This window comes from Xenopus tropicalis, chromosome 9 (assembly GCF_000004195.4).
Source record: "Xenopus tropicalis strain Nigerian chromosome 9, UCB_Xtro_10.0, whole genome shotgun sequence".
Lineage (NCBI taxonomy): Eukaryota > Metazoa > Chordata > Amphibia > Anura > Pipidae > Xenopus > Xenopus tropicalis.
The window spans coordinates 84452158-84479192 of record NC_030685.2 but is presented as its reverse complement, the minus strand read 5'-3'; the positions used below and the strand labels follow the sequence as shown (position 1 = coordinate 84479192).

Sequence of the window (27035 nt, the reverse complement as noted above, 5' to 3'; positions counted from 1 at the left end):
TTATCTTTCTATTCAGTGCCGCTCCCATTCATATTCCAGTCTCTCATTTAAACCACTGCCAGGTTTAGGGTTGCCACCCAGCCACTAAAACACCAGCCAAGGCCGGGGCCGGGGTCCCCTTAACCCCCAAACCGCCCAGAACCTGCCCCAAACTTAACCCTCCTCTTCCTTCTTCTCCTGCCCCGCCCCATCCTACATCACAGCCTACCCCTTTCGTTTCTGCCCCCCGTCCCCCCTGCTGGCCGGTAAGGTGGCCATACACGCTAAGATCCGCTTGCTTGGCAGGGTCGCCAAGTGAGCGGATCTTCTCCCAATATCCCACCTATGGGTGGCCGATATCGGGCTAATTCAGGCTAATTTGGTCGTTTGGCCCTGGGGCCAAACAATCGAATTAGGAAGACGGGTAAAGGCGCATCAACGAGCCTATGTGGCCCCCGATCCGACTAAATTTTTAAACCTGCCCGATCGAGATCTGCCCGATTCCATTAGTGCCCATACACAGGCCAGTAAGCTGCTGAGTCGGTCTAAGGGACCGATATCGGCAGCTAGAATCGGCCCGTGTATGGGGACCTTAAATTTATATTAAAAAGATGGCAACCCTAGCCTGGTTGCTAAGGTAAACATAACCCTATCAACCTAATAGCTGCTGAAAATCCAAACTAGAAAGCTGCTGAACAAAAACCTAAACGACTAACTAAGACAAATTGCCAGTTTACACTGTCTATACCATGCTAAAAAAAAATGTAAAGATGAATTTCCCCTTTAATTGTGCTACTGAATGCAGTGTCTGCCTGTCCCTTTCTGTTCTCTGGTTCTGACTCCTGAAACAATGTACAGTAGAAGTCTCTTCCAAGTCTGTTAATCAGCTGGTTGGCTTCTGCTACATGGTTTCAAGAGTCATAACCAGCAGTGCAGAGAATATAAAAAGACAAAAGCTGCTTTCAATGGCAGTTAGCTCTACAAGTAACTTGTATATATATTGTATGTATATTGAAAAGCTTCTTTGAATTAAATGGTCTTATATGGTGTTGAAGTTCCCCTTTAATGTATAAAAGTGGTGGATCATTAATGCGGAGGTAGAGCCATTAAATGCAGTGGCTCAGTTATATATCAAATATATAAAATCTTGGGTTCCTGCTCTGTATTTGAGCCAAGGGGAGGTCTCACTCAGTAGCTCTTTATCACAAACAGAGACTTTACCTACAGCAGAGGAATTACCTGCACTTTGAACTTAACCGGCCGGTGACTCTCACTCTCCCTTCTATTGGTTTACATTGAGGGGTGTGCCCGCCGGGCTGCAGGCTGGGGCATTATGGAACATATATACGCTGCTTTCCCTGTCTTGGAATTATTTGGGGACACTGTCACCGTCACCGTGCCAAGGGACCCGCTACACCATGAAGATCGATATCCACAGCCACATACTGCCAAAGTCATGGCCTGACCTTAGAGAGGTAAAACTATCATTCAAAAGAGAAGATTCCAAAATGTAATATTGGTTTTCCACTAAATGATTAGCGCTCCTGGAACATGGGTATTTGTTGTGGGCCTGGGGCAAAATAGACTTTATTACGTTCCATTGTCTATATGATGTAAGAGTGCACCAGCTATGAACCTTTGGCTTAAAGGGATAGTTCAGATTTAAAGTAACAGTGAGGGGGGTGGAGTGTGTATGATGCCCACGACACTGGGCACACGCCTCTTCTGTCTACCCCTAGTTCTGGCTATTGTGCCCTACTGTGACTGCCTGACCCTACTGCCCTGATATTTTGCAGTACTACTACTGTTACTAACTTGCCCTGCACAATAATCTTGTCCTACTGTCTCCATCTTGTCCTACTGTCTCCATCTTGCCCTACTGTCTCCATCTTGCCCTACTGTCTCCATCTTGTCCTACTGTCTCCATCTTGCCCTACTGTCTCCTTCTTGCCCTACTGTCTCCTTCTTGCCCTACTGTCTCCTTCTTGCCCTACTGTCTCCATCTTGTCCTACTGTCTCCATCTTGCCCTACTGTCTCCATCTTGTCCTACTGTCTCCATCTTGCTCTACTGTCTCCATCTTGTCCTACTGTCTCCATCTTGCTCTACTGTCTCCATCTTGCCCTACTGTCTCCATCTTGCTCTAGTTTCCATCTTGTCCTACCGTCTCCATCTTGCCCTACCGTCTCCATCTTGCCCTACTGTCTCCATCTTGTCCTACTGTCTCCATCTTGCTCTACTGTCTCCATCTTGCCCTACTGTCTCCATCTTGCTCTAGTTTCCATCTTGTCCTACTGTCTCCTTCTTGCTCTACTGTCTCCATCTTGCCCTACTGTCTCCATCTTGCTCTAGTTTCCATCTTGTCCTACTGTCTCCATCTTGCTCTACTGTTTCCATCTTGCTCTACTGTCTCTATCTTGCCCTACTGTCTCCATCTTGTCCTACCGTCTCCATCTTGCCCTACTGTCTCCATCTTGCCCTACTGTCTCCATCTTGTCCTACTGTCTCCATCTTGTCCTACTGTCTCCATCTTGCTCTACTGTCTCCATCTTGCCCTACTGTCTCCATCTTGCTCTACTGTCTCCATCTTGCTCTACTGTCTCCATCTTGCTCTACTGTCTCCATCTTGCCCTACTGTCTCCATCTTGCCCTTTTGTCTCCATCTTGCCCTACTGTCTCCATCTTGCCCTACTGTCTCCATCTTGCCCTACTGTCTCCATCTTGTCCTACTGTCTCCATCTTGCCGTACTGTCTCCATCTTGCCCTTTTGTCTCCATCTTGCCCTACTGTCTCCATCTTGCCCTACTGTCTCCATCTTGTCCTACTGTCTCCATCTTGTCCTACTGTCTCCATCTAGCCCTACTGTCTCTATCTTGCCCAACTGTGACTGCCTTGCACTACTGTCACAGTGCTGACCTACTGTTTCTGTTTTGCCTTACTGTCATAATCCTGCTCTTCTAACAATAACTTGCCCCTCTATGCCTACCCTATTTATACTTACAGTTCTGTGGGTCTCTAATAGTTAGGACGCAAGTCAGTGGCCCCTATAACCCCCATAAACATAGCTCTGATGTTTGTCAGACAATTGTTGCTGTAAAACATGGCATTCTGTGCTTCCAAGCAACAATTACCTAACTACCTAATTACTCTACTGTAAATGGGAGGTGATTTCTGGCATTTTGGCTCTGCCTCCTGAGCTACTAAAAGTTGTGGGCGCCAAAACACCATAAGATTCCCCCTGTGTCCCTTTATATGGAGGCAGGAATGTGACCCTCCCCATTAATACAATTCTGTGGTTGCCCCTGGGTGATATATTGCTAAAACTTATTTCATACTCTGACACCAATGTAGCACCTTATTACTAGCACGTTTGTATGTAAGGAAGGGGGTGGGTATCATGTGAGTAACATATGCCTGGGATTTGTAACAAAGCAATACCTGCATATAGAATTTTTTTGGGAGTTGATTATCAGTGAGCACTGTGGTCATTTTACCATTTTGTTTGTATTCTCATTAAAAATATTCTTTTACAAACACATATTTTTATTCATTTAGGAACAACTGCCATATTAGACAGCACAATATGAGCATATACTTTAATGTGTGCATAGAATTTCCCTTCTCTTTCTATTTATATACATATGGGTAGGGGGTGCCATAGTGTTTCCCTTAGACAGTACAGTATGGGGGCACAGCTTATTGTGTGCCCAGAACATTCCTTCTCTGTATATTTGTATTTATACATATGGGTAGGGGGTGCCATAGTGTTTCCCTTAGACAGTACAGTATGGGGGTACAGCTTATTGTGTGCCCAGAACATTCCTTCTCTGTATATTTGTATTTATACATATGGGAGGGAGGTGCCATAGTGTTTCCCTTAGACAGTACAGTATGGGGGTACAGGTTATTGTGTGCCCAGAACATTCCTTCTCTGTATATTTGTATTTATACATATGGGTAGGGGGTGCCATAGTGTTTCCCTTAGACAGTACAGTATGGGGGTACAGCTTATTGTGTGCCCAGAACATTCCCTCTCTGTATATTTGTATTTATACATAAGGGTAGGAGGTGCCATAGTGTTTCCCTTAGACAGTACAGAATGAGGGTACAGCTTATTGTGTGCCCAGAACATTCTTTCTCTGTATATTTGTATTTATACATATGGGTAGGAGGTGCCATAGTGTTTCCCTTAGACAGTACAGTATGGGGGTACAGCTTATTGTTAATATCCTTATCATTTCCAGTAGGGGGTACATTATCCCTTATAATACATGAGTGATACTCAGAGTTCCCTGTATAACTCAGCCTGCGGCCTTGTGCCTTTATATGGGCACAGAACCCCTCAGTGACTGCTAATATCCTTATCATTTACAGTAGGGGGTACATTATCCCTTATAATACATGAGTGATACTCAGAGTTCCCTGTATAACTCAGCCTGCAGCCTTGTGCCTTTATATGGGCACAGAACCCCTCAGTGACTGCTAATATCCTTATCATTTACAGTAGGGGGTACATTATCCCTTATAATACATGAGTGATACTCAGAGTTCCCTGTATAACTCAGCCTGCAGCCTTGTGCCTTTATATGGGCACAGAACCCCTCAGTGACTGCTAATATCCTTATCATTTACAGTAGGGGGTACATTATACAGTGTATATAACTGTGTTTTGATTAACTAGAACCCGTTATGATGACAGAATGCTAGGGCAGCTGGGGTGAGTGACCTGTTATTGATCGTACTATCACGGCTGGCCTGAATGCTGCTGAGCCAGTTATTTGTGTGCATTTAGAAAGTTCAAGCAAACAGTGAAAGTACTGAGTCATTATCCAAACTCTGTGTGACACCTGCTATCCAGGCAATCAGGAGCAGCGGCTCGTTAGCTACTTATTAACTCCTGGGAGAAAACATGGCTTGGGCCAATCAGCGATATTTGATTTGAGTAAATGCAGAAAGTATTGGGGCTCTGAGGTGCCTTATTAAACAATAAAATATTAAAATAAATGAGCCCCAGTAAAAGAACAAGTGCTCCATCTTCTGGTGGACTGGGAGCAACGCAACTACAAGAATCCTAATAAATGGCAAATAATCAATACATTCACCATGTGACCTGTGCTCTGACAAACTTCAGTCACACTTTACTGCTGCGCTGCAAGTTGGAGTGATATCCCCCCCTCACCCCCAGCAGCCGATCAGCAGAACAATGGGAAGGGAGCAAGATAGCAGCTCCCAGTAGGTATCAGAATAGCACTCAATAGTAAGAAATCCAAGTCCGCCTTGGGACTCCTCCAGTTACATGGGAGTAAGAGAAACAATAGGTTAGCTGAAAGCAGTTCTAATGTGTAGCGCTGGCTGAAAGCTCAGACTCAGGCACACTTTACTGCTGCGCTGCAAGTTGGATTGATATCCCCCCTCCCCCCCAGCAGCCGATCAGCAGAACAATGGGAAGGGAGCAAGATAGCAGCTCCCAGTAGGTATCAGAATAGCACTCAATAGTAAGAAATCCAAGTCCGGCTTGGGACTCCTCCAGTTACATGGGAGTAGGAGAAACAATAGGTTAGCTGAAAGCAGTTCTAATGTGTAGCGCTGGCTGAAAGCTCAGACTCAGGCACAAGGCACTGAGATGGCGCCTACACAGCAATATTACAGCTACAAATACATTTCTTGGTTCAAGAATAAAAGGTTAAATGGCAGAGGGAATTATTTGCTGTGTAACAGTGTCATTTAGAGATAAAAAGTGCCCATAAATATCATGGCAGAGTCCCTTTAAACAGCACATACATAGTTAATGTGACCTTATTGGCAAATTTCCATTTTATTGACATGGCAAGTTGGGTCTCTTTCTCCCAGACTTCTGGAGTCTCTCGCTGCTACAAACACAGGGAGCTGTTTATATCAGATGTATCCAATCACTAAGCCCGTGTTGCCTCCATGAGTATTAATAGGAATCGCTGCTCCTTTCTTATTAGTAAATCAGTAGCTGCAGAGGCGGCTGCCTCCTCGTCGCACATATCGGAGCCGCTCTCACTTGTTAAAATATTAATGAAAACTCCAAGGTGACCTTCCTCCCCGTGGCTGAGTCACCCAGAATGGGAACATGGGGCGGCTAATGATTAACTGCCAGTTCTCCCTAATACTCCTCTCTCACTTTCTCCTGCTTTAGGCAATATTTGTGTTTTCCTTTATGGCTTCCCTCCTGGAATATGAAGCCAAACAGAATATGATGACATGAAATTTGTTTCATGCAGATTAATTGCAATGTACAAAGAATAGCCACAATAGGGCGGCGCTGTGATACAACAGGGAGACACGGGCGCGTATCTGTATCATAGTGGGGTAGAGTTACACTAAGGCACCCATGTTTGGGCTATATCTGCCAAGGACCCAGGTTTATGATTAGGGTTGCCACCTCATCCCTTTAATACCAGCCACATATTAAATCAGCATCCTGCGTGGCTAGATAGCAATTAATTTAGATGCATGCTGCATGGCTGCATATAAATCAGTTCAGTCTGCAGCATGCATATAAATTAATTGCTTATTAGCCATGCAAGGCAGTGGCGCACTAAGAACGAGCCAGACTAGAAAATCTTTAAAAGGGCCTGGTGCGCACTGATCCGTGCTGGGCACTCTGGGCCCACAGGTCCCCTCTCCTCTGGGGGGTGTGTGGGAACCATGGCAGGGGGTCCCTTGGTGGGGTGCAGGGCCCCTGGGGTGGCAGCCCCGGTGGGCCCTGCACCGCCCAGTCCGACCCTGGGTATTTAGCTGCCACAATATTAAGCAGAGGAACCGCATAACTTCAGCAAGGAGAGTGGCTCCAAACCCCGATGTCCTGGCCCCCATGTCCCCTGGGCCTCTCCATGACCGCAGGGTCTGCTTGCTCTATAGTCACGTCACTGATGCAATACGTGGATTTATGATGTGGCCGGTATTAAAGGGTTAAGGTGGCAGCCACAGCTGTAGGACTGTAGGACAGAGGGTAAGCACTCAGGGTGAGGGGGTAATTGTAACATGGAACTGTTAGGGGCCTGACCCTATGCAATTGATATGGAACTGCCAAATTCTAAAGGTGGCCATACACGTTAAGGGCCACTCCTACGGGTGGGTGATATCGGGCAAATAATCGATTTAGAAAGATGGTAATAGGCACAGTCGGTTCGGGGGCCGCATCAACGAGCCGTTGCAGTTCCCGATCCGACTAAATTTTTTATCCTGCCCGATCGATATCTGCCCAATTTCAGGCCTGTCATAAGTGCTCCTACACGGGCCGATAGGCTGCCGAATCAGTCTAAGGGACCGATATCGGCAGGTAGAATCGGCACATGTATGGCCACCTTAAGGCCCTGGGTCTGTAGGATTAAAATAGAGGCCCTGGGATTCATGCATGGGATTGGCAGAAGCCTCAAACTGACACTTGGGACTGATAAGGGCCTTGAACTGACACATGGGACTGAGGCAATCCTGGGACTGATATATGGGAATAAAAATGCAATGTATCCGTGGTTGGAAAATATAAGGATGTTAGAAGTCAACTTCTTATTCCCTCTTCTTTCCCCTCTCACGTACTAAAGATGTTCTTGTTCAATCTGCCACCCAGTGACCAGACTCCGTCGGTATAACTGATAACTATCATCAAGCCTTCAAGGAAACTAGTCCTCAATAACCGCAAATGCCTGGCCTTTAGGGCGTGCGATGAAAAAGGGACAGCGTTAATCAATACGTGGCTCAATACCAGGCTAATTGCACTGATAGGGACTGAGAGATGTATGTACATCAATTAAAGGGTAAATTGTTGCCTAATTAAGCTTCAAACATTTATCACAGCTGCACTTATTGTAAGGAGAGACCTCGATACATTCAGATCTTTAAACTGGCAGCCACGTTACTGTGGAAATCGCTGCTGCAAATAGTGTAGTGTTGCAGCAATGTTTTATATCATCATGTAGAAGTAAATGGCAGATGTCCCTTCCCTTCCCTGAAGGATCCTTTTTTGCTTTGAGACTTTTGGATTTTTGGTGCTGGTTTTGTGTTTGAGTTTTGCGTCAGACTGGGGGTTAAATGTTTATTATTGTTTTTTGTATTCCTTATCATTCTTTCCTATTCATTCCTAATTCTGAAAGCTAAATAAATGCGTGGTTCTTAGGGTCAGGACACCTAGCACAGAAATTCCAATGTAAAACCTGCAGAATGCTGCAGAAAAATAAGGAACAATCCAAAATCATGAAAATCATAAAAAATCAATTCTATCTCTGGTGTTTGATGTATCAACTGAACCTTTATTGTTGGTGCCAAATGCAGACAAGTCATTAGTGTAAAGGAGACTGTGCTAAATAGCATCTTAGAGATTCATTTGGTTCATTTCTGTTTCCTACACAGAGATATGGGTACGACGGCTGGATCCAGATGCAACATCACTGCCAGGTTTGATCTGATTCATTACCCCCCACTTGTTGTCTGATCATGAGAAATGTGTTTTCTGTAACTTCCAGGTTGGCCCAAGGCACCAGCGCACACTGGCCAATGGGATCTTCTGAGTGATCAGATCCAAAACTGATAATTTAAACATTGTTAGTTAGTTTTTATTATGGATGGATGAAGGGAACGGCAGAGGGCAGAGTAGCTATGGGGGGAGACTGAGGAGCACTTACTTGAGAGTGGAGGATGTGTAAGAGTTGGGAGTGGAGCACAAATTGTAAGGTATTGGGTGAAGCAGTAAAACATGAGATGGGGATGTGAACAAGGATAAACTGAAGGTGCAACACAGCCCAGCGAGGAGATAGGTACGAGGAACAAGGAGATAGGTAATAAACTACGTGAGGAGGATGATGAAGTGTAGGTGAGTGAAGAGGATAAAGAGAAGCTGGGAATGATTAGGAGGTGAATTATAGGATAATTTGGGTAAGAGGTGTACAAAGAGCTGGGGTAAGAAGGATGGTGCAGTGTAAGCTTAATTGAGTGAAGAGGTTAAAGGAGTTGGGGAAAAACAAAGGATGAAGCAGGATGATGGGGTAGAAATGGATGGTGAAGTGTAGGATGATTTGGATAAAGTGGAGATGGGGCAGAGATGGAAAGTGAAGTATAGGATGATTTGGATAAAGTGGAGATGGGGCAGAGATGGAAAGTGAAGTATAGGATGATTTGGATAAAGTGGAGATAGGGCAGAGATGGAGGGTGAAGTATAGGATGATTTGGATAAAGTGGAGATGGGGCAGAGATGGAGGGTGGGGTAGGATGATTTGGATAAAGTGGAGATGGGGCAGAGATGGAGGGTGAGGGGTAGGATGATTTGGATAAAGTGGAGATGGGGCAGAGATGGAGGGTGAGGGGTAGGATGATTTGGATAAAGTGGAGATGGGGCAGAGATGGAGGGTGAGGGGTAGGATGATTTGGATAAAGTGGAGATGGGGCAGAGATGGAGGGTGAGGGGTAGGATGATTTGGATAAAGTGGAGATGGGGCAGAGAATGAGGGTGAGGGGTAGGATGATTTGGATAAAGTGGAGATGGGGCAGAGATGGAGGGTGAGGGGTAGAATGATTTGGATAAAGTGGAGATGGGGCAGAGAATGAGGGTGAGGGGTAGGATGATTTGGATAAAGTGGAGATGGGGCAGAGAATGAGGGTGAGGGGTAGGATGATTTGGATAAAGTGGAGATGGGGCAGAGATGGAGGGTGAAGTATAGGATGATTTGGATAAAGTGGAGATGGGGCAGAGATGGAGGGTGGGGTAGGATGATTTGGATAAAGTGGAGATGGGGCAGAGATGGAGGGTGAGGGGTAGGATGATTTGGATAAAGTGGAGATGGGGCAGAGAATGAGGGTGAGGGGTAGGATGATTTGGATAAAGTGGAGATGGGGCAGAGATGGAGGGTGAGGGGTGGGATGATTTGGGCGAAGAGGTGGAAAAGGAGCACAGGGATATATAAAGGGTGATCAGGTTTAGGTGAAGGCGAGGAAGAGGAGCTGGGGAAATATTGAGGGTGAAGTACAGGATGAACAGGGTGGTGAGGTGGAAGAGGAAAAGATGGAGGGAGAGGTGTAGGATGACTTTGGTGAAGAGGAGAAGGAGGAGCTGAGAGAAGTGAAGGATGAATTGGGTGATAAAGAGAAAAGGAGGAAGATGACAGATGCAGGATAAACAGTGTCATGGGATGTGAAAGGGTGAAGATGAGTGAGAGATGCAGGGTGAGTGAGATGAGAGGTGGGTGATGGTATTTGTGAGAGTGGGAGGAAGGTGTGTAGGAATAAATGGATGGAGTTGGATGATGTTGTGTTGGATTTTGAGAATAAACTGTAGAAAGAATTGTTGGAGAGATGTGAAAGTCAGAGATACTAACACATTTGCCGGAGCATTCTGCCCTAGCCCTCGGTGTATATATCTCTCAGAGCTAAAAGCACGTCTGGTTATAAAGGGCAAGTACAGTTTCTAACAGACGTGTGAGAGCAGAACCGACAGTGCAGCTCCGTCATCCCCTACCCAACATGACTCTGTCACTTCTGTCTCCTTAGGAGAGATGTCTCTCTAGATCCTATAATACTGTTAATGAATCTGTTCCATCCCCTTGTCTGAATGTGTCACATTGATTTATGCCTAAATACAATCTGTAACGGTGGGGAAAGCAGTTTCATGCAGAAATGAACTTTAATATCATTTCTTTGGCAAAAAAATAAAAAAATGGCAGTTCTCTTTAAATGAACGCTTTGCCATAAAGCAGCATGTTTCTTACTACTCACTGTAACTGTCTCTAGCTCCTTTGTGGCAATGACAGCAGTCCTGTCTTGCTTTATGGCAGGGCTTCTAGAAAAACATACACTCAGAAACACTGCACAAAGTATATGCCTGACTTACCCTTTATATGAAAGGATCATGAAAAGAAATGTAAACCCTTGGAATAATGTCAAATTGCTCTTATGAGTCTATTAAAATGTTTATTTTTATTTTTTTTTTTCAATTTTGAAAGACATTAGCAGTTTTTATACTGTTAATATAATGAAAGTGCAACAACAGCGCCACCTAGCAACTAACACGTCTTTGCTTGTTTAAGTCGGCAAAATCAGAAGACTTTCCTCTCCGATATTTTGTCAGACCAATTAGCAGAACTGACCAGCAGGTGGAGCTGTTGTTTTGATTTTATTATTTAGCAGTGCTAATATCTTGGAAAAATACTTGTGTGGGCAGCCATGTTGCGCGCTAGTTATGCTCATCCATGTGGGGAATGCTCATTATACACAAGTGTGCCACTAAACATGGCCGTCTGTACCTGGAGCTCCTTCCTGGCGTAGTGCTCGCAGGGAGCATGGGCTGTATTATGTTGGGTCACAGGTGTCCTTTAATCTTAATTCCAAAAGTGCATTCATTTTTGTTTTATGTAATAAAAGGCACTAAGTTTGCCCAGGAGCAGGTAGCATTTACTGGTCACCAGTTAGAAAGCAAACATCTTATTGGTTGCTATGTGTTACTGCTCCTGGGCAAACTTAGTGCCTTTTAGTACATAACCCCCTATTATAATATAACATTTATCAAAATAGGATTTTTTTTTTTTTTTCTTTTTCCCACTTTGTTTCTTATTCTTAGGTATTTATTATTTCTATTCATTTATAACAAGAAATGCAAGAAATGTTCCCATTGGCTTAAACAGATCTTGAGTTTGAGTCCCAAAAAAGTTGCAATAAAATGTCGTTAATAGAAAAATATTGGAACTGTGGGCAAAATTAGATTTTTTTTTTCCTTGAGAATAAATACAATTTGCTCTTCAGCTTTTGCTAACTGCATCTTTTAGTGTTCCCTTTAGATTGGTGAAGTCTAGAAATAAAATAAATGGGACCGGAAAGGATTATTACATTTCTTTTTAAGAGACAGTGTGGTGTTTGCATTGTGTTATTGGGTTCTACTGCTGTTCCTGCTGAATAACACAGCGGAAATCATTATGGGATACCTTGAAGTACGGCAGCTTCATTAGAGAGAGATAGAGAAAGAGAGAGGGGGGGGGGGAATTTTTGATGTTCGTTGCCGTATCCCTCCCCGGCACGTCCCACGGCGCCACCGATAGAGGGGTATATGAAGATGTTTGGTGGAAGTTGACATTTAGGGCTTATTGCTTGACAGAAGGGACTGTATTTATCAAGTCCAGATCCTTCGAGAGTTGAGGCAAGTGTTACCATGGAAACAAGGGGCAGTCTCTTAGCTATATATAAATAAATGTTCTCCCCGGGGGCCCGAGTGGAAGCTTCCAGGCAGTATTATTGCTCTTTGCTTTGGGGCTTGCTGACAAATATACATATAATACAATGCGGCGGCACATTTATACTGACATAACAACCCTTTGTAATGCCATTACACTGTATTACACACAATCTTATAGTGTTGCCTTGTTTTCTGTCACGTTGATTTCAGTGTAACTTATTTATTTGGTTTCAAAATTCAGTGCTTCTGTTTATTCTCTCATTGCTAAGGAAGTCCTCCTTATATAATGAGAGAAAATACAATACTAAGTACACGTATGGGCCCTGTTACCCAGAATGCTCGGGACCTGGGGTTTTCCGGATGAGAGATCTTTCCGTAATTTGGATCTCCATAACTTTAAATTCATTTAAATACTGAATAAACCCAATAGGATTGTTCTGCCCCCAATAAGGGGTAATTATATCTTAGTTGGGATCAAGTACAGGTACTGTTTTATTATTACAGAGAAAAGGGAATCATTTAACCATTAAATAAACCCAATAGGGCTGTTCTGCCCCAATAAGGGGTAATTATATCTTAGTTGGGATCAAGTACAGGTACTGTTTTATTATTACAGAGAAAAGGGAATCATTTAACCATTAAAAAAACCCAATAGGGCTGTTCTGCCCCCAATAAGGGGTAATTATATCTTAGTTGGGATCAAGTACAGGTACTGTTTTATTATTACAGAGAAAAGGGAATCATTCAACCATTAAATAAACCCAATAGGGCTGTTCTGCCCCAATAAGGGGTAATTATATCTTAGTTGGGATCAAGTACAGGTACTGTTTTATTATTACAGAGAAAAGGGAATCATTTAACCATTAAATAAACCCAATAGGGCTGTTCTGCCCCCAATAAGGGGTAATTATATCTTAGTTGGGATCAAGTACAGGTACTGTTTTATTATTACAGAGAAAAGGGAATCATTTAACCATTAAATAAACCCAATAGGGCTGTTCTGCCCCAATAAGGGGTAATTATATCTTAGTTGGAATCAAGTACAGGTACTGTTTTATTATTACAGAGAAAAGGGAATCATTTAACCATTAAATAAACCCAATAGGGCTGTTCTGCCCCCAATAAGGGGTAATTATATCTTAGTTGGAATCAAGTACAGGTACTGTTTTATTATTACAGAGAAAAGGGAATCATTTAACCATTAAATAAACCCAATAGGACTGTTCTGCCCCAATAAGGGGTAATTATATCTTAGTTGGGATCAAGTACAGGTACTGTTTTATTATTACAGAGAAAAAGGAAATCATTTTTAAAAATTAGAATTATTTGCTTATAATGGAGTCTATGGGACTCTAAGGAATCCCATACCGGTAACTATACATAACCAGTATACATCAAAACTGTTTTTTAGTTGTGTGTTATTGTAACGGAAAGCAGTTTTTGTTTATTCCCAAAATGACTGGGCTGGTTGGACACCAGGAAAAAAAAACAGCGGGCCCAGTCTGCTCCTCCCACTTGTGCCCCTGGGGGGTCAGTATATGGCATGGGGGGGGAAGCAGGGGGACACTGTTTATTCCTTCAAAAAAATCAAATCTGCCCGATCTATACCTGCCCAATCTTTGGCCAGATATTGATCTGGGAGGCCTGTCAGGGGGCCCCACACAGACAGGTAATCTGCCTAATCTGCCTAATCGGTCTAAAGCACAAGAATCAGCAGCTAAGATCTGCCCGTGTATGGGCACCTTAAGCTGCCCTGCCCCTACAATAATAGAATGGAAAAAAGAATGGTATGGGAGAGGCAACTGTGGCTCTGTAACCAGCATTTACACTGAGTACACGCTAAGCTCCACTTGCTTGGCGAGCAGATCTTCTCCCGATATCCCCACCTACGGGTGGGCGATATCGGGCTATTTCAGTCATTTGGCCCTGGGGTATAGTCGTCCGTCGGTTCGGGGACTATATCAACGAGCCAATGCGGTTCCGACTGATTTTTAAACCTGCCCAATCTATATCTGCCTGATTTCTGGCCAAATGTCAGTCGGGCAGGCCCGTCGTTAGTCCCCATACACGGGCCGATAAACTGCCGAGTCGGTCTAAGGGACCCATATCGGCAGCTACAATCGCCCCGTGTATGGGGACCTTAACATTGCTTTATTATCTGATCCTCAGGCTGCTTTGCCCTTACACTCCATTTATTCCCAATCTATTATGTTGCCATCACACAGATATTAAAAACTGTCAGCTATTATTTGTCAGCATTAAATGACGGTGCAACCCTAGCCCTTTCTGCATTGAAAATGATTGATTTGCTGCTGCATTTAATAAAAAATTAAAGTGACTACAGCTTTTAGCCTGTTGCACAAAGGCAGTTGGCCCCAAAGGAACCCAAAGGAGAAGAAGCACAGCAGGAAAGGGTATGACTTCTGGCAGATTGGGGGCTTGTCTGGGTAACTGGGCAGACACCTTTGGATTCAAAATAGGTCCTGGCATTCCCAGTACCCAGAGGCACAAACAGCCCCCCCCCAGCACAATAAATAGTGACTGTCTATGGCAACTTACAGCCCCCCTGGCATTCCCAGTACCCAGAGGCACAAACAGCCCCCCCAGCCCAATAAATAGTGACTGTCTGTGGCACCTTACAGCCCCCCTGGCATTCCCAGTACCCAGAGGCACAAACAGCCCCCCCAGCCCAATATATAGTGACTGTCTGTGGCACCTTACACAGCCCCCCTGGCATTCCCAGTACCCAGAGGCACAAACAGCCCCCCCCAGCCCAATAAATAGGGACTGTCTGTGGCACCTTACAGCCCCCCTGGCATTCCCAGTACCCAGAGGCACAAACAGCCCCCCCCAGCCCAATAAATAGTGACTGTCTTTGGCACCTTACAGCCCCCCTGGCATTCCCAGTACCCAGAGGCACAAACAGCCCCCCCAGCCCAATAAATAGTGAGTGTCTGTGGCACCTTAGAGCCCCCCTGGCATTCCCAGTACCCAGAGGCACAAACAGCCCCCCAGCCCAATAAATAGTGAGTGTCTGTGGCACCTTACAGCCCCCCTGGCATTCCCAGTACCCAGAGGCACAAACAGCCCCCCCAGCCCAATAAATAGTGACTGTCTGTGGCACCTTACAGCCCCCTGGCATTCCCAGTACCCAGAGGCACAAACAGCCCCCCCCCCCAGCCCAATAAATAGTGAGTGTCTGTGGCACCTTACAGCCCCCCTGGCATTCCCAGTACCCAGAGGCACAAACAGCCCCCCCCCAGCCCAATAAATAGTGAGTGTCTGTGGCACCTTACAGCCCTCCTGGCATTCCCAGTACCCAGAGGCACAAACAGCCCCCCAGCCCAATAAATAGTGACTGTCTGTGGCACCTTACAGCCCCCCTGGCATTCCCAGTACCCAGAGGCACAAACAGCCCTCCCAGCCCAATAAATAGTGACTGTCTGTGGCACCTTACAGCCCCCCTGGCATTCCCAGTACCCAGAGGCACAAACAGCCCCCCCCAGCCCAATAAATAGTGACTGTCTGTGGCACCTTACAGCCCCCCGGCATTCCCAGTACCCAGAGGCACAAACAGGCCCCCCAGCCCAATAAATAGTGACTGTCTGTGGCACCTTACAGCCCCCCTGGCATTCCCAGTACCCAGAGGCACAAACAGCCCCCCCCCCCCCAGCCCAATAAATAGTGACTGTCTGTGGCACCTTACAGCCCCCCTGGCATCCCAGTACCCAGAGGCACAAACAGCCCCCCCCCCAGCCCAATAAATAGTGACTGTCTGTGGCACCTTACAGCCCCCCTGGCATTCCCAGTACCCAGAGGCACAAACAGCCCCCCCCCTGTCCAATAAATAGTGACTGTCTGTGGCACCTTACAGCCCCCCTGGCATTCCCAGTACCCAGAGGCACAAACAGCCCCCCCCAGTCCAATAAATAGTGACTGTCTGTGGCACCTTACAGCCCCCCCTTGCATTCCCAGTACCCAGAGGCACAAACAGCCCCCCCCCCAGCCCAATAAATAGTGACTGTCTGTGGCACCTTACAGCCCCCCTGGCATTCCCAGTACCCAGAGGCACAAACAGCCCCCCCCCAGCCCAATAAATAGTGACTGTCTGTGGCACCTTACAGCCCCCCTGGCATTCCCAGTACCCAGAGGCACAAACAGCCCCCCAGCCCAATAAATAGTGAGTGTCTATGGCACCTTACAGCCCCCCTGGCATTCCCAGTACCCAGAGGCACAAACAGCCCCCCCAGCCCAATAAATAGTGACTGTCTGTGGCACCTTACAGCCCCCCTGGCATTCCCAGTACCCAGAGGCACAAACAGCCCCCCCAGCCCAATAAATAGTGAGTGTCTATGGCACCTTACAGCCCCCCTGGCATTCCCAGTACCCAGAGGCACAAACAGCCCCCCCAGCCCAATAAATAGTGAGTGTCTATGGCACCTTACAGCAGCCCCCCTGGCATTTGCCAGAACCCACAGATTGCCAGTCCCCATAAACAGAAGCACTCCTGCTACAGGTAAATCTGGAGGGCAAACTAGTAACACAGGTAAATGGAACTACACATGGGAACACAGTGCCATATGGAGTGGGGCGCGGGGGGTACCCAATACTGTATATCTCATGTCTCAGTCTGAGAACACGGAATAATGTACCGAACAAACAACATCTGGTCGCTCGTTCCTTTCCACAGGGAGAAGCCAAAATGATGAAGGATGGAAATATTTTCCGGGTTGTTCAAGCCAATTGTTGGGACCCCGACGTGAGGTTACAGGAGATGGATAGAACAGGTACAGCGCTATAGATATGGGAATGGCACAGATCAGCAGGGTGGGGGGTGCTGGGAGCTGGGGAGCTGGGGTCCTGCACTGCTAATATACAGCAGAGATGAAGTCAAGCACAATCACAATTATATCTGAAAATAAATCCCTGGCTTAGGGTCACAATTAATTTCATTTTTCAAGCTTACAATTCCTGGTGAATGTTGCTTCTACCTTATGCTCACTGCAGGGGTGACGGTCCAGGCCCTCTCTACAGTTCCTGTCATGTTCAGCTACTGGGTAAGTGGTGAAAAACACAATTTATATTGTATATATCCCTTTGAGTTGGCTATAACTGAACTAAGAACCCGCTCCATCAGAGTGTTATAGTCCCACCTACTGCTCGAGTCACAGACTTCCTGTACCAAACTTTGCAAGCTTCCATCAGAGTATTCTAGTACCTCCCACTGACTGAGTTACAGACTTCTTCCCTTTCCCCTCCCAGCTTCCATCAGAGTACTCTAGTACCTCCCACTGACTGAGTTACAGACTTCTTCCCTTTCCCCTCCCAGCTTCCATCAGAGTATTCTAGTACCTCCCACTGACTGAGTTACAGACTTCCTCCCTTTCCCCTCCCAGCTTCCATCAGAGTATTCTAGTACCTCCCACTGACTGAGTTACAGACTTCTTCCCTTTCCCCTCCCAGCTTCCATCAGAGTATTCTAGTACCTCCCACAGACTGAGTTACAGACTTCCTCCCTTTCCCTTTCCCTTTCCAGCTTCCATCAGAGTATTCTATCCCCTCCCACTGACTGAGGTACAGACTTCCTCCCTTTCCCCTCCCAGCTTCCATCAGAGTATTCTAGTACCTCCCACAGACTGAGTTACAGACTCCCTCCCTTGCCCTTTCCAGCTTCAATCAGAGTATTCTATCCCCTCCCACTGACTGAGTTACAGACATCCTCCCTTTCCCCTCCCAGCTTCCATCAGAATATTCTAGTACCTCCCACTGACTGAGTTACAGACTTCTTCCCTTTCCCCTCCCAGCTTCCATCAGAATATTCTAGTACCTCCCACTGACTGAGTTACAGACTTCTTCCCTTTCCCCTCCCAGCTTCCATCAGAGTATTCTAGTACCTCCCACAGACTGAGTTACAGACTTCTTCCCTTTCCCCTCCCAGCTTCCATCAGAGTATTCTAGTACCTCCCACAGACTGAGTTACAGACTTCTTCCCTTTCCCCTCCCAGCTTCCATCAGAGTATTCTAGTACCTCCCACTGACTGAGTTACAGACTTCCTTCCTTTCCCCTCCCAGCTTCCATCAGAGTATCCTATCCCCTCCCACTGACTGAGTTACAGACTTCCTCTCTTTCCCCTCCCAGCTTCCATCAGAGTATTCTAGTACCTCCAACTGACTGAGTTCCAGACTTCCTCCCTTTCCCCTCCCAGCTTCCATCAGAGTATTCTATTCCCTCCCACTAAGTTAGTCACAGACTTCCTGCCTCTTCCCTGCAAGATACCATCAGAGTACTCTAGTCCCTCCCACAGACAGACAAAGAATTAATAAAATATATAAAACCTCAAACAGGCAAAACCTCAAGACACCCTGGACCTCGCCTGTTTCTTAAATGATGACCTGGCTGCCACTGTTAAAAAGTATCCGAAAAGGTTTGTGGGCCTTGGCACCCTTCCCATGCAGTGCCCCGAGCTTGCTGTGCAGGAAATGCATCGCTGCGTGAAGGAGCTGGGATTCCCCGGGGTACAGATTGGATCCCACATTAACCAATGGGACCTCAACTCTCCTGAACTCCACCCTGTCTATGCGGTATGTACAGATAAAGCAATACCAAGGAGTAGTCAACAGAAAATTAGGGATAAACCAGCAGCAGGAACAGCCCCCTAGGTTTGTCTATACCATGTACAGAGAGATACCATACACCTATCCAATATATATATTCCACTGTAAAATTCAGCAGGAACAGCCCTCTAAGTTTGCTCATAACCTATACGAGAGATACCATAAAACTATGGCAGCATAGGGATTCCCCTGTACTTAGCACAATTCAGCAGGAACAGCCCCCTAAGTTTGCTCATAGCCTGTACAGAGAGATACCATAAAACTATGGCACATAGGGATCCCCCTGTACTAAGCACAATTCAGCAGGAACAGCCCCCTAAGGTTGTTCATAGCCTGTACAGAAAGATACCTTAAAATGATGCCAGTGTATGTAATATTTATTATGTATTAAGTAAAATTCAGCAAAGAAAATGTTTTCTAATGTTATTTTGCTTGTTACAGGCCGCTGAGGAACTTGACTGCTCTATCTTTGTGCACCCATGGGACATGGAACTGGGTGGGAGAATGTCCAAATACTGGCTGCCCTGGCTTGTAGGTTAGTATATTCAATTCTTCACATTAAAGTTCTCAGCACCCTAGCAAATGAAAACAGACGCTGCTGGGAGTTGCAGTTAAAAAAGAGAAGGGTGCAAGTTGCCCATTACTGGCCATGCAAACTAAGCACATGCAATACTGATAGTGGTCACTAGATGGCGATATAAACTTGTACTTATCATACACCCATTTTATTGCCACATCATTTGCACCAATGATAAATCACCTACAAACGATATTAATATCCTGTAATAGGTTTTTACTTATATGTTGCCACTTTTTTTTGCCAGGCATGCCTGCTGAAACAACAACGGCCATTTGCTGTATGGTTCTAGGAGGAATATTGGAAAAGTTTCCAAAGCTTAAAGTTTGTTTTGCGCATGGAGGTACTGTGCCTGATGCAATATCCTTCCACCAACCCAACCTGTACTTACCTATATATCAATATTCTACCTTTCCCCTTCTCTGTCCAAAAACCTCTCTATTATCTGTGTATTTCTTTTTAATACTGTCCATGATCCCCCTTTATACAATGGTTTTTCCCCTAGAAATAATAATTCACATAAGGGGCACAATCCGTTCTGAACCTCATTTTATCTTCAGCATTGGGAAATGTGTTAATAAAATCACATTTATATTCAAACTGTATTTATTAAAGGGTAACCTTTGTAAACTTCCCTATTACAGTTACATAGTTACATAGGGTTGAAAAAAGACCAGAGTCCATCAAGTTCAACCCTTCCAAGTAAACCCAGCACACACAAACTATACTTACCAATCTATACCCTCACATACATAACTATATATACAACCACTAATACTAACTAATATTGGTTTTACAGACTTGATGACATATCATTGGGGCTGGAGGGGCAATATGTCCGTATCAGGTGCATTAGAGCCCCTTTAGCACAATCTCAAGTACTTTCTCCAAATTAACACAATAATGTCAGGATTTCAGTGAGCCTGAGGACCAAGCCCCTGTGTGAATAAAGGGTGGGGGGTTACGCCCTGCCTGATGGCTTTCAAATTCTTTCCCTATTCAGTGCGGCACAAAGGGAGGGTATCAGCCATAACAGTGACCAAACAGCTGAATTTAGGATTCCAAAGGGACACAAGGACAATTAAAGACAAACACTGACATGTGCCTTGCTGCAGGCCCTTTCTCAATACACATCTCCCCCCCAATCCTTTCCATTTAGTCCAACCAACCCCCACCCCAAACACAGAGTATAATAAGGCTGGGAAGTTGCCCAGTTCAGCCCCCAGTGCTGCAGTAGGACAGTATGGTGTGACCCCCTGGAGAGGGAGCAGAGTATTAGCATTACTACATGGAGCTGCTGTACTTAACAGTACATACAGCAACCCTACTGCTTTCAGATATCATATATAAATCATTCTGCAATGAGACCTTTCCACAGAAACAACAAATATAAGTCCTTTCCTTGTCCAATTAATATGGTGCCACGGTCACTTCCCAAAGCTTGTAATTCCTACTGCCCTAATAGACTCTGCTTGGGATGAGGAATCAATTGTGGGTTTGTAGAAGAGGAGAGGTCAGTCAGTGGTGCCCCCAGGCGGCATTACATGGAAACCCCCCCACATTCCTGAGTGCTCCCACCTGGGCATAGGAGCAGCTGCATGCAGGGAAGGGCACTTTGTCCCCTTCATCATTACCATTTGCCATAAGACAGGTCTGTCTGTATAGGAAAAGGCTTCCCAGGGTGCTGATAGCAAAGATAGTACATGGAGGTGTTAAATGAAACACCTACAGTAGTTGCTCTTCCATCCAGAGTAGGTTTACTCACAGTGTCTGTTCTCACACAAGCTAAATTGGCTCATCACAGAATCCAGAAACAGTAAGTTCCCTTGGGATCAATTCATGAACAAATCCCATCATGGCCATTAACTGCATATTCATTGGAGCAATAGATTGTCAGCAAAGTATCTCAAAAGGAAACTTTATTCAAATAACTATTTTAGGAAATAATCACTCAGTAACCCCAGGTCCCCAGAAACACATATGGTCCCACAGAGAAAAAGTATATAGAGTAGATAGGGAAGGGACTGTGACAATAGGATAACAAGTATAGTAGGGAGAGATGGTGCCTATAGTAGCAGTGGGATAATAGCCTCTGGGAAGGGACTGGGGCTGTGGGATAGCAGGTATAGTAGGGAGAGATGGTGCCTATGGTAGCAGTGGGGGGATAATAGCCTCTGGGAAGGGACTGGGGCTGTGGGATAGCAGGTATAGTAGGGAGAGATGGTGCCTATAGTAGCAGTGGGGGGATAATAGCCTCTGGGAAGGGACTGGGGCTGTGGGATAGCAGGTATAGTAGGGAGAGATGGTGCCTATAGTAGCAGTGGGATAATAGCCTCTGGGAAGGGACTGGGGCTGTGGGATAGCAGGTATAGTAGGGAGAGATGGTGCCTATAGTAGCAGTGGGGGGATAATAGCCTCTGGGAAGGGACTGGGGCTGTGGGATAGCAGGTATAGTAGGGAGAGATGGTGCCTATAGTAGCAGTGGGATAATAGCCTCTGGGAAGGGACTGGGGCTGTGGGATAGCAGGTATAGTAGGGAGAGATGGTGCCTATAGTAGCAGTGGGGGGATAATAGCCTCTGGGAAGGGACTGGGGCTGTGGGATAGCAGGTATAGTAGGGAGAGATTGTGCCTATAGTAGCAGTGGGGGGATAATAGCCTCTGGGTAGGGACTGGGGCTGTGGGATAGCAGGTATAGTAGGGAGAGATGGTGCCTATAGTACCAGTGCCTAACTGTCCATTGTTCCTTTGCAGGAGGTGCCTTTCCATACACAGTTGGTCGTATTGACCATGGCTTCAATGTCCGGCCAGATCTGTGCGCCGTTGATAACACAACTGCCCCATATTCATACCTTGGCAAGTTTTATACAGATTCCTTGGTCCATGACCCAAATGCAATGAAACTTCTGGTTGATGTTATTGGGAAGGTAAGTCAGTATAGATTCAATTCTCTTACTGATAAACCCTTTCCACCTGGGCTGATACTGTGGGTTCAGACAAACAGTGGCTCAACTTGGACACCCATGCAGACAAGACAATTTAACAAGTCTGAAGCTCCACCACCGTCTGCGTCCCCAACTGGCAGTTTTGTGTGACCAAGGCCTGACTAGTAGGAAAGAATGGAGTATGACAGAAGGAAAAATAAAATACAACAAAACAGTGTAACATAATGATAAAGTGAACTATTGCTGGTAACTAGGCCAGAAATGATGTCCCTTGGTCAAACAGACAGCATCTGCATAATAATGGGAGAGAAATAGTAGAGTGGAGTAAAGTTGGCCACAGTGGTGAAAGTAGCTACACAGCAGACCCCACGCCTGGGGGGGCCCAGACCTCAGGGTCTGCTGTATTACAGTCCCTCCTCGCCTTCCCCTCTCCTACCTATTTTTTATAAATACCAGCACATCGCCTTGTGGCCCGGGAGGTGCAAAGGGAGTGGGTCGGGAGGGGGGCAGGAGAGGAGGAACTGTTTGTGCCAAGCCCCCTTAGAAGTGTTTGCGGAGGGCCTGGCATAAACAAGTTACGCCACTGGTGGCCATACACACAGGGCTGGACTGGGGTGTGTGAGGCCCATTGGGGCTGCACCCCAGGGGACCCCACAACCCCAGGGTCCCCCGTTGACCTCCCACCCCAACCAATGCACTTACCTTTTACTCACCTTGACCAATAGGGGGCGCAGGGGAGTGCTCATGCCAGTAGAGCCCACCAGAGTCCCGTTGGCCCTGTCCAACCCTGCATACACAGGCCAATAAAAGCCTATGTATGGGGTCCTGCCCAATCGATTTCTGCCTAACAATCATCCAGATAAAGATCAAGCAGGTACCACGAGTACTCTCTTGATGGGTCTCTATAAGCCTCCATTATGATCCTACTGACAAGAAAAGTTAAAAGAAGCTGAGAAACCAAACCCACCATCCTTTTAAATACGCCATTTTATAAAATGGGATCTAGAATGAAAAAAAAGGAAATTGCAGTGGAGGCTAATGTCCCCCTTAAATGTAGCTATCACGCATTCCGTAACATATTAAATGCTTTGCCAAAGCGCAGCAAAATGTCTAAATTGCAAATGCCAGCCGATCGAGCTGTGTTATTCTACATCTTCCTCTCCGTAGTGGATAAAAAGTCTTACTGAATAATCAAGTAACCTTCGACGTGATTTCTCGCCAAACCAAATGTCATACATTTGACTTTTGCGCGGTATGAATCGAAGGGTCAGTAAGAATTCTCCAAGGGGAAGAATGATTTTTGAGTGAAAAGGTTATTTGCAGCAGAATGAACTTGTCAGGCAACTGAGAAACATGCGCTTGCGGTCGCTCGCCGGCTCTCAAACCCACAGTGACACCAAGTGGCTCAAAACAGAAAAGTTAAAGTCTGCACTAAAAAGGACCCTTTAGGGCTTATTTACAAACACAAGCGCTATTAGTAAAGACAGGGTCAGACTGGGTCTCCACACACATTCCCCACAGCCCCCGCCGCCCACTTAAGCCCCTCCCCCAACCATGCATAATTAGGCGCATCAGGAAAGGGGGACCTGCAGGCCCCAAAGTGCCCAACAGGGATCGGTTTTCTTTCGGCAGGGCCCACCGGGTTTTTTCCCAGTGTCCCGCCCTGAGTAAATAGGGCGGGACTATGGGGGAAAAAAATGACGCAAAAGAAAAAAAAATGCTGCAAAAAGTGTGACGCATGGAGGCATATTTGTCACATAATAAATGTTTTTTTCCATGAAAAAATCACAGTTTTGCATAAAAGAAATATGAATCGTTAATAAAAAAGGAAAAAACACAGCCTTTAGTAAATGGGCCCCTTAATTATGAAACCTATGAGTGTGTGACGTTTGTGCCTGGAAAATAAATGAAAGACAATATTCACAAAGGTAACTGCACCTTCGCACAACTGTAATAAGATAAATGCCTTTTCAGATCCACATCTGCCTAATTTGCTTTGATATCAATTAGGCTGGGAGGAAAATAAAGAACTCCATCAGCCAATGACAAACAAGGAGACATACTGTCGTCAAAGTGACTGTCAGCACAGCGCACTGACACCCAATTGTGTGAGCTCTACTTCATGCAGTTTGGACTGATTATATTATGGCCATTTTTCACAATATCTTTCTTTTTTTTCATATTTAGGACAAGGTGCTTCTGGGAAGCGACTACCCCTTTCCATTAGGAGAACATGTTCCTGGACAACTGATTGAATCTATGGATGATTTTGATCAGAAACTTAAGGTCAAATTTTTTATCTTACATATAAATTAATTTTTTCTAGTGGAATATTTTGCACTAATGCACAAAATGCCCGTCCCAGCTAAAGACACATTCATTTATTTCAGGGATTCTTAATGGTTTGGGACCCAAAATGGGCCCAATGATGTTTATAGTAGGTCTCTATGATCCCTTTAACGCAGGTAAGGTCCCTCCCACAATAGACATTTGTGGGTCACCAGTCTGATTCCCAAATAATTATATGGGTTCTTAAAGGGGTTGTTCACCTTTGAGTATGATGTAGAGCAGGGGTGGCCACACTGACTTACCGACGGGTCAGGCCAGGCCAGCCTCACAAATCACGGGGCCTCTCAGCTCCCCCCAGCATCCCACCCAGTATTCTCCAGCTCCACTCCCCAGCATCCTGCAGCTCCCCACCCCAGCATCCTGCAGCTCCCCACCCCAGCATCCTGCAGCTCCACTCCCCAGCATCCTCCGGCTCCACCCCAGCATCCTCCGGCTCCACCCCAGCATCCTCCAGCTCCACCCCCAGCATCCTAAAGCTATATCCCCAGCATCCTACAGCTCCCCCCAGCATCCTCCAGCTCCCTCCCAGCATCTTTCAGCTCAACCCCCAGCATCCTCCAGCTCCATTCCCCAGCATCCCCCCCCCCCAGGTACATGCGGCTCGCTCCATCTCCCCTGTCCAGCTACGTGCAGCTCACTCCATCCTCCCCCTGCTTCTGACCCTGGCTCCCCGCTGCATCCTTTATATGGTTGCGCCCCGTGCGTGCTGACGCACGAGGCGTAACCAGTTAGGGGCCATAATTCTTTTAAGGGGGCGCGACTCGGCGGGCCGGATGTGGCCCGCGGGCCATAGTTTGCCCTCCCCTGATATAGAGTAATATTCTGAGACAGCTTGCAATTGGTCTTTATTTTTTATTATTTGTATTTTTTTTTAACTATTTCAATGAATTTATATCTTGTTGCTAGGGTCCAAATGACCTTAACAACCAATGAGTGGTTTAAATGAGAGACAGGAATATGAATAGCGAGGACCTGAATATAAAAATACATATAAAAGTAACAATAACAATAAATCTGTAGCCTCACAGAGCAATAGTTTTCTGGCTGCCGGGGTCAGTGACCCCCATTTGCAAGCTACAAGGAGATAAAAGAAGAAGCAAATAATTCAAAAAGGGATATTATCATGCTGAAAAAAATTATATTTATATCTGTCCCTTGTTAGTGTCTGCACTTTTTGCTGGTTCTGACTATTGAAACAATGCAGCAGAAGTCTTTAATTGTCACAATGCTTCTTTAGAGGTCTATTAATAAGCTGGCTTCTGCAACATTGTGCCAACAGTCATAACCAGCAGTGCAGACAATAGCAAAAGACAGATTCTGCTCTAATTTCCTCAGCTAAATGTGCTCGGTGGTGTGATAATTAGCTTACATCCAAATTGTATTCATATCCTTTTGTTTTAACAGGAGAAGCTATTGGCTGGAAACGCATTGGATTTTCTGGGACTGGACCGGACACAGTTTGAATGACCGCATAAAAGGAGTGGGAATATTTATCATTATCGGAACAATTTACATACATAAATAAATACAATAAGTACTGTAATATTAAAATAAATAAGTACTGTAAATACTGTATGTAGAAGTATGGATTGCCCGGTGCCTAGTCATGGACCCTTGTGTAAAGTCTTGCACTGATATCTGACAAATGGAAATTCTTTACTGGTATCCTTGCCATTTTATTCACCCAGTGCGGGCATCAATAGACATGGGCATTGGCATCACCGAGGACTTGACTCCATGCTCTGACTGACTGCCTACAGACCAACGAATGGATAGCCTATGGGAGGCCAGTCAGAACATGGACCCCTTTCTAATCGTTCAGGAAAACAACCAACTGAATCAGCAGAAAATTAAGAGGAGCTGCACCTCTTCCTAATCTGCCAGTGCCAGTACTAACAAATATGGTGTACTGCCAGATACATCGGTTTAAAGGGGGTTGTCTTTTAGTATGATGTAAAGAGTAATGTTCCAAGACAGTTTGCAATTGGTCTTCATTTTTTATTATTTGAAGCTTTTTCATTATTTCAATAATTGTTCAGCAGCTCTCCAGTTTAAAATCTGGTTGCTGGGGTCCAAATTACCTTAGCAACCAGGGAGTGGTTTGAATGAGAGACTGATATATGAATAGAGACTAAATAGAAAAAAAAGTTATAAAAATTAACAATAAAACTGGAGCCTCACAGAGCAATCGTTTTTGGCTGCCGGGGTCAGTGACCCCCATTTGAAAGCTGCAAAGAGTATGAAGAAGAAGGCAAATAATTCAAAAATTAGAAGAAATAAATAATCAAGACCAATTGAAAGTTGCTTAGAATTGTTCATGTGTTGTGCTGTTTTATCTGTATGCGTATGGCCCACTTCTGAGTAACAAAGAGCATTCATGAGGTTCTGATG

The 27035-nt window shown here is 45.5% G+C and overlaps 1 protein-coding gene and 1 long non-coding RNA gene across 2 annotated transcripts in view; one reads left to right on the top strand and one right to left on the bottom strand.

The window, feature by feature from the left end:
* Positions 1–27035, bottom strand: part of LOC105948462 — a 39802-nt gene that overhangs the window by 12586 nt on the left and 181 nt on the right. The gene's annotated exons all lie outside the window — the stretch shown is intronic.
* On the top strand, positions 1240–26646 carry acmsd (aminocarboxymuconate semialdehyde decarboxylase). The gene is made up of 10 exons (XM_002941422.5): positions 1240–1454; positions 8355–8399; positions 16850–16946; positions 17167–17216; positions 18505–18741; positions 19216–19309; positions 19599–19694; positions 22105–22277; positions 24483–24581; positions 26049–26646. Exons 1-10 carry the CDS (start codon positions 1398–1400, stop codon positions 26109–26111), a joined length of 1011 nt encoding a protein of 336 aa, XP_002941468.2. The 5' UTR covers positions 1240–1397; the 3' UTR covers positions 26112–26646.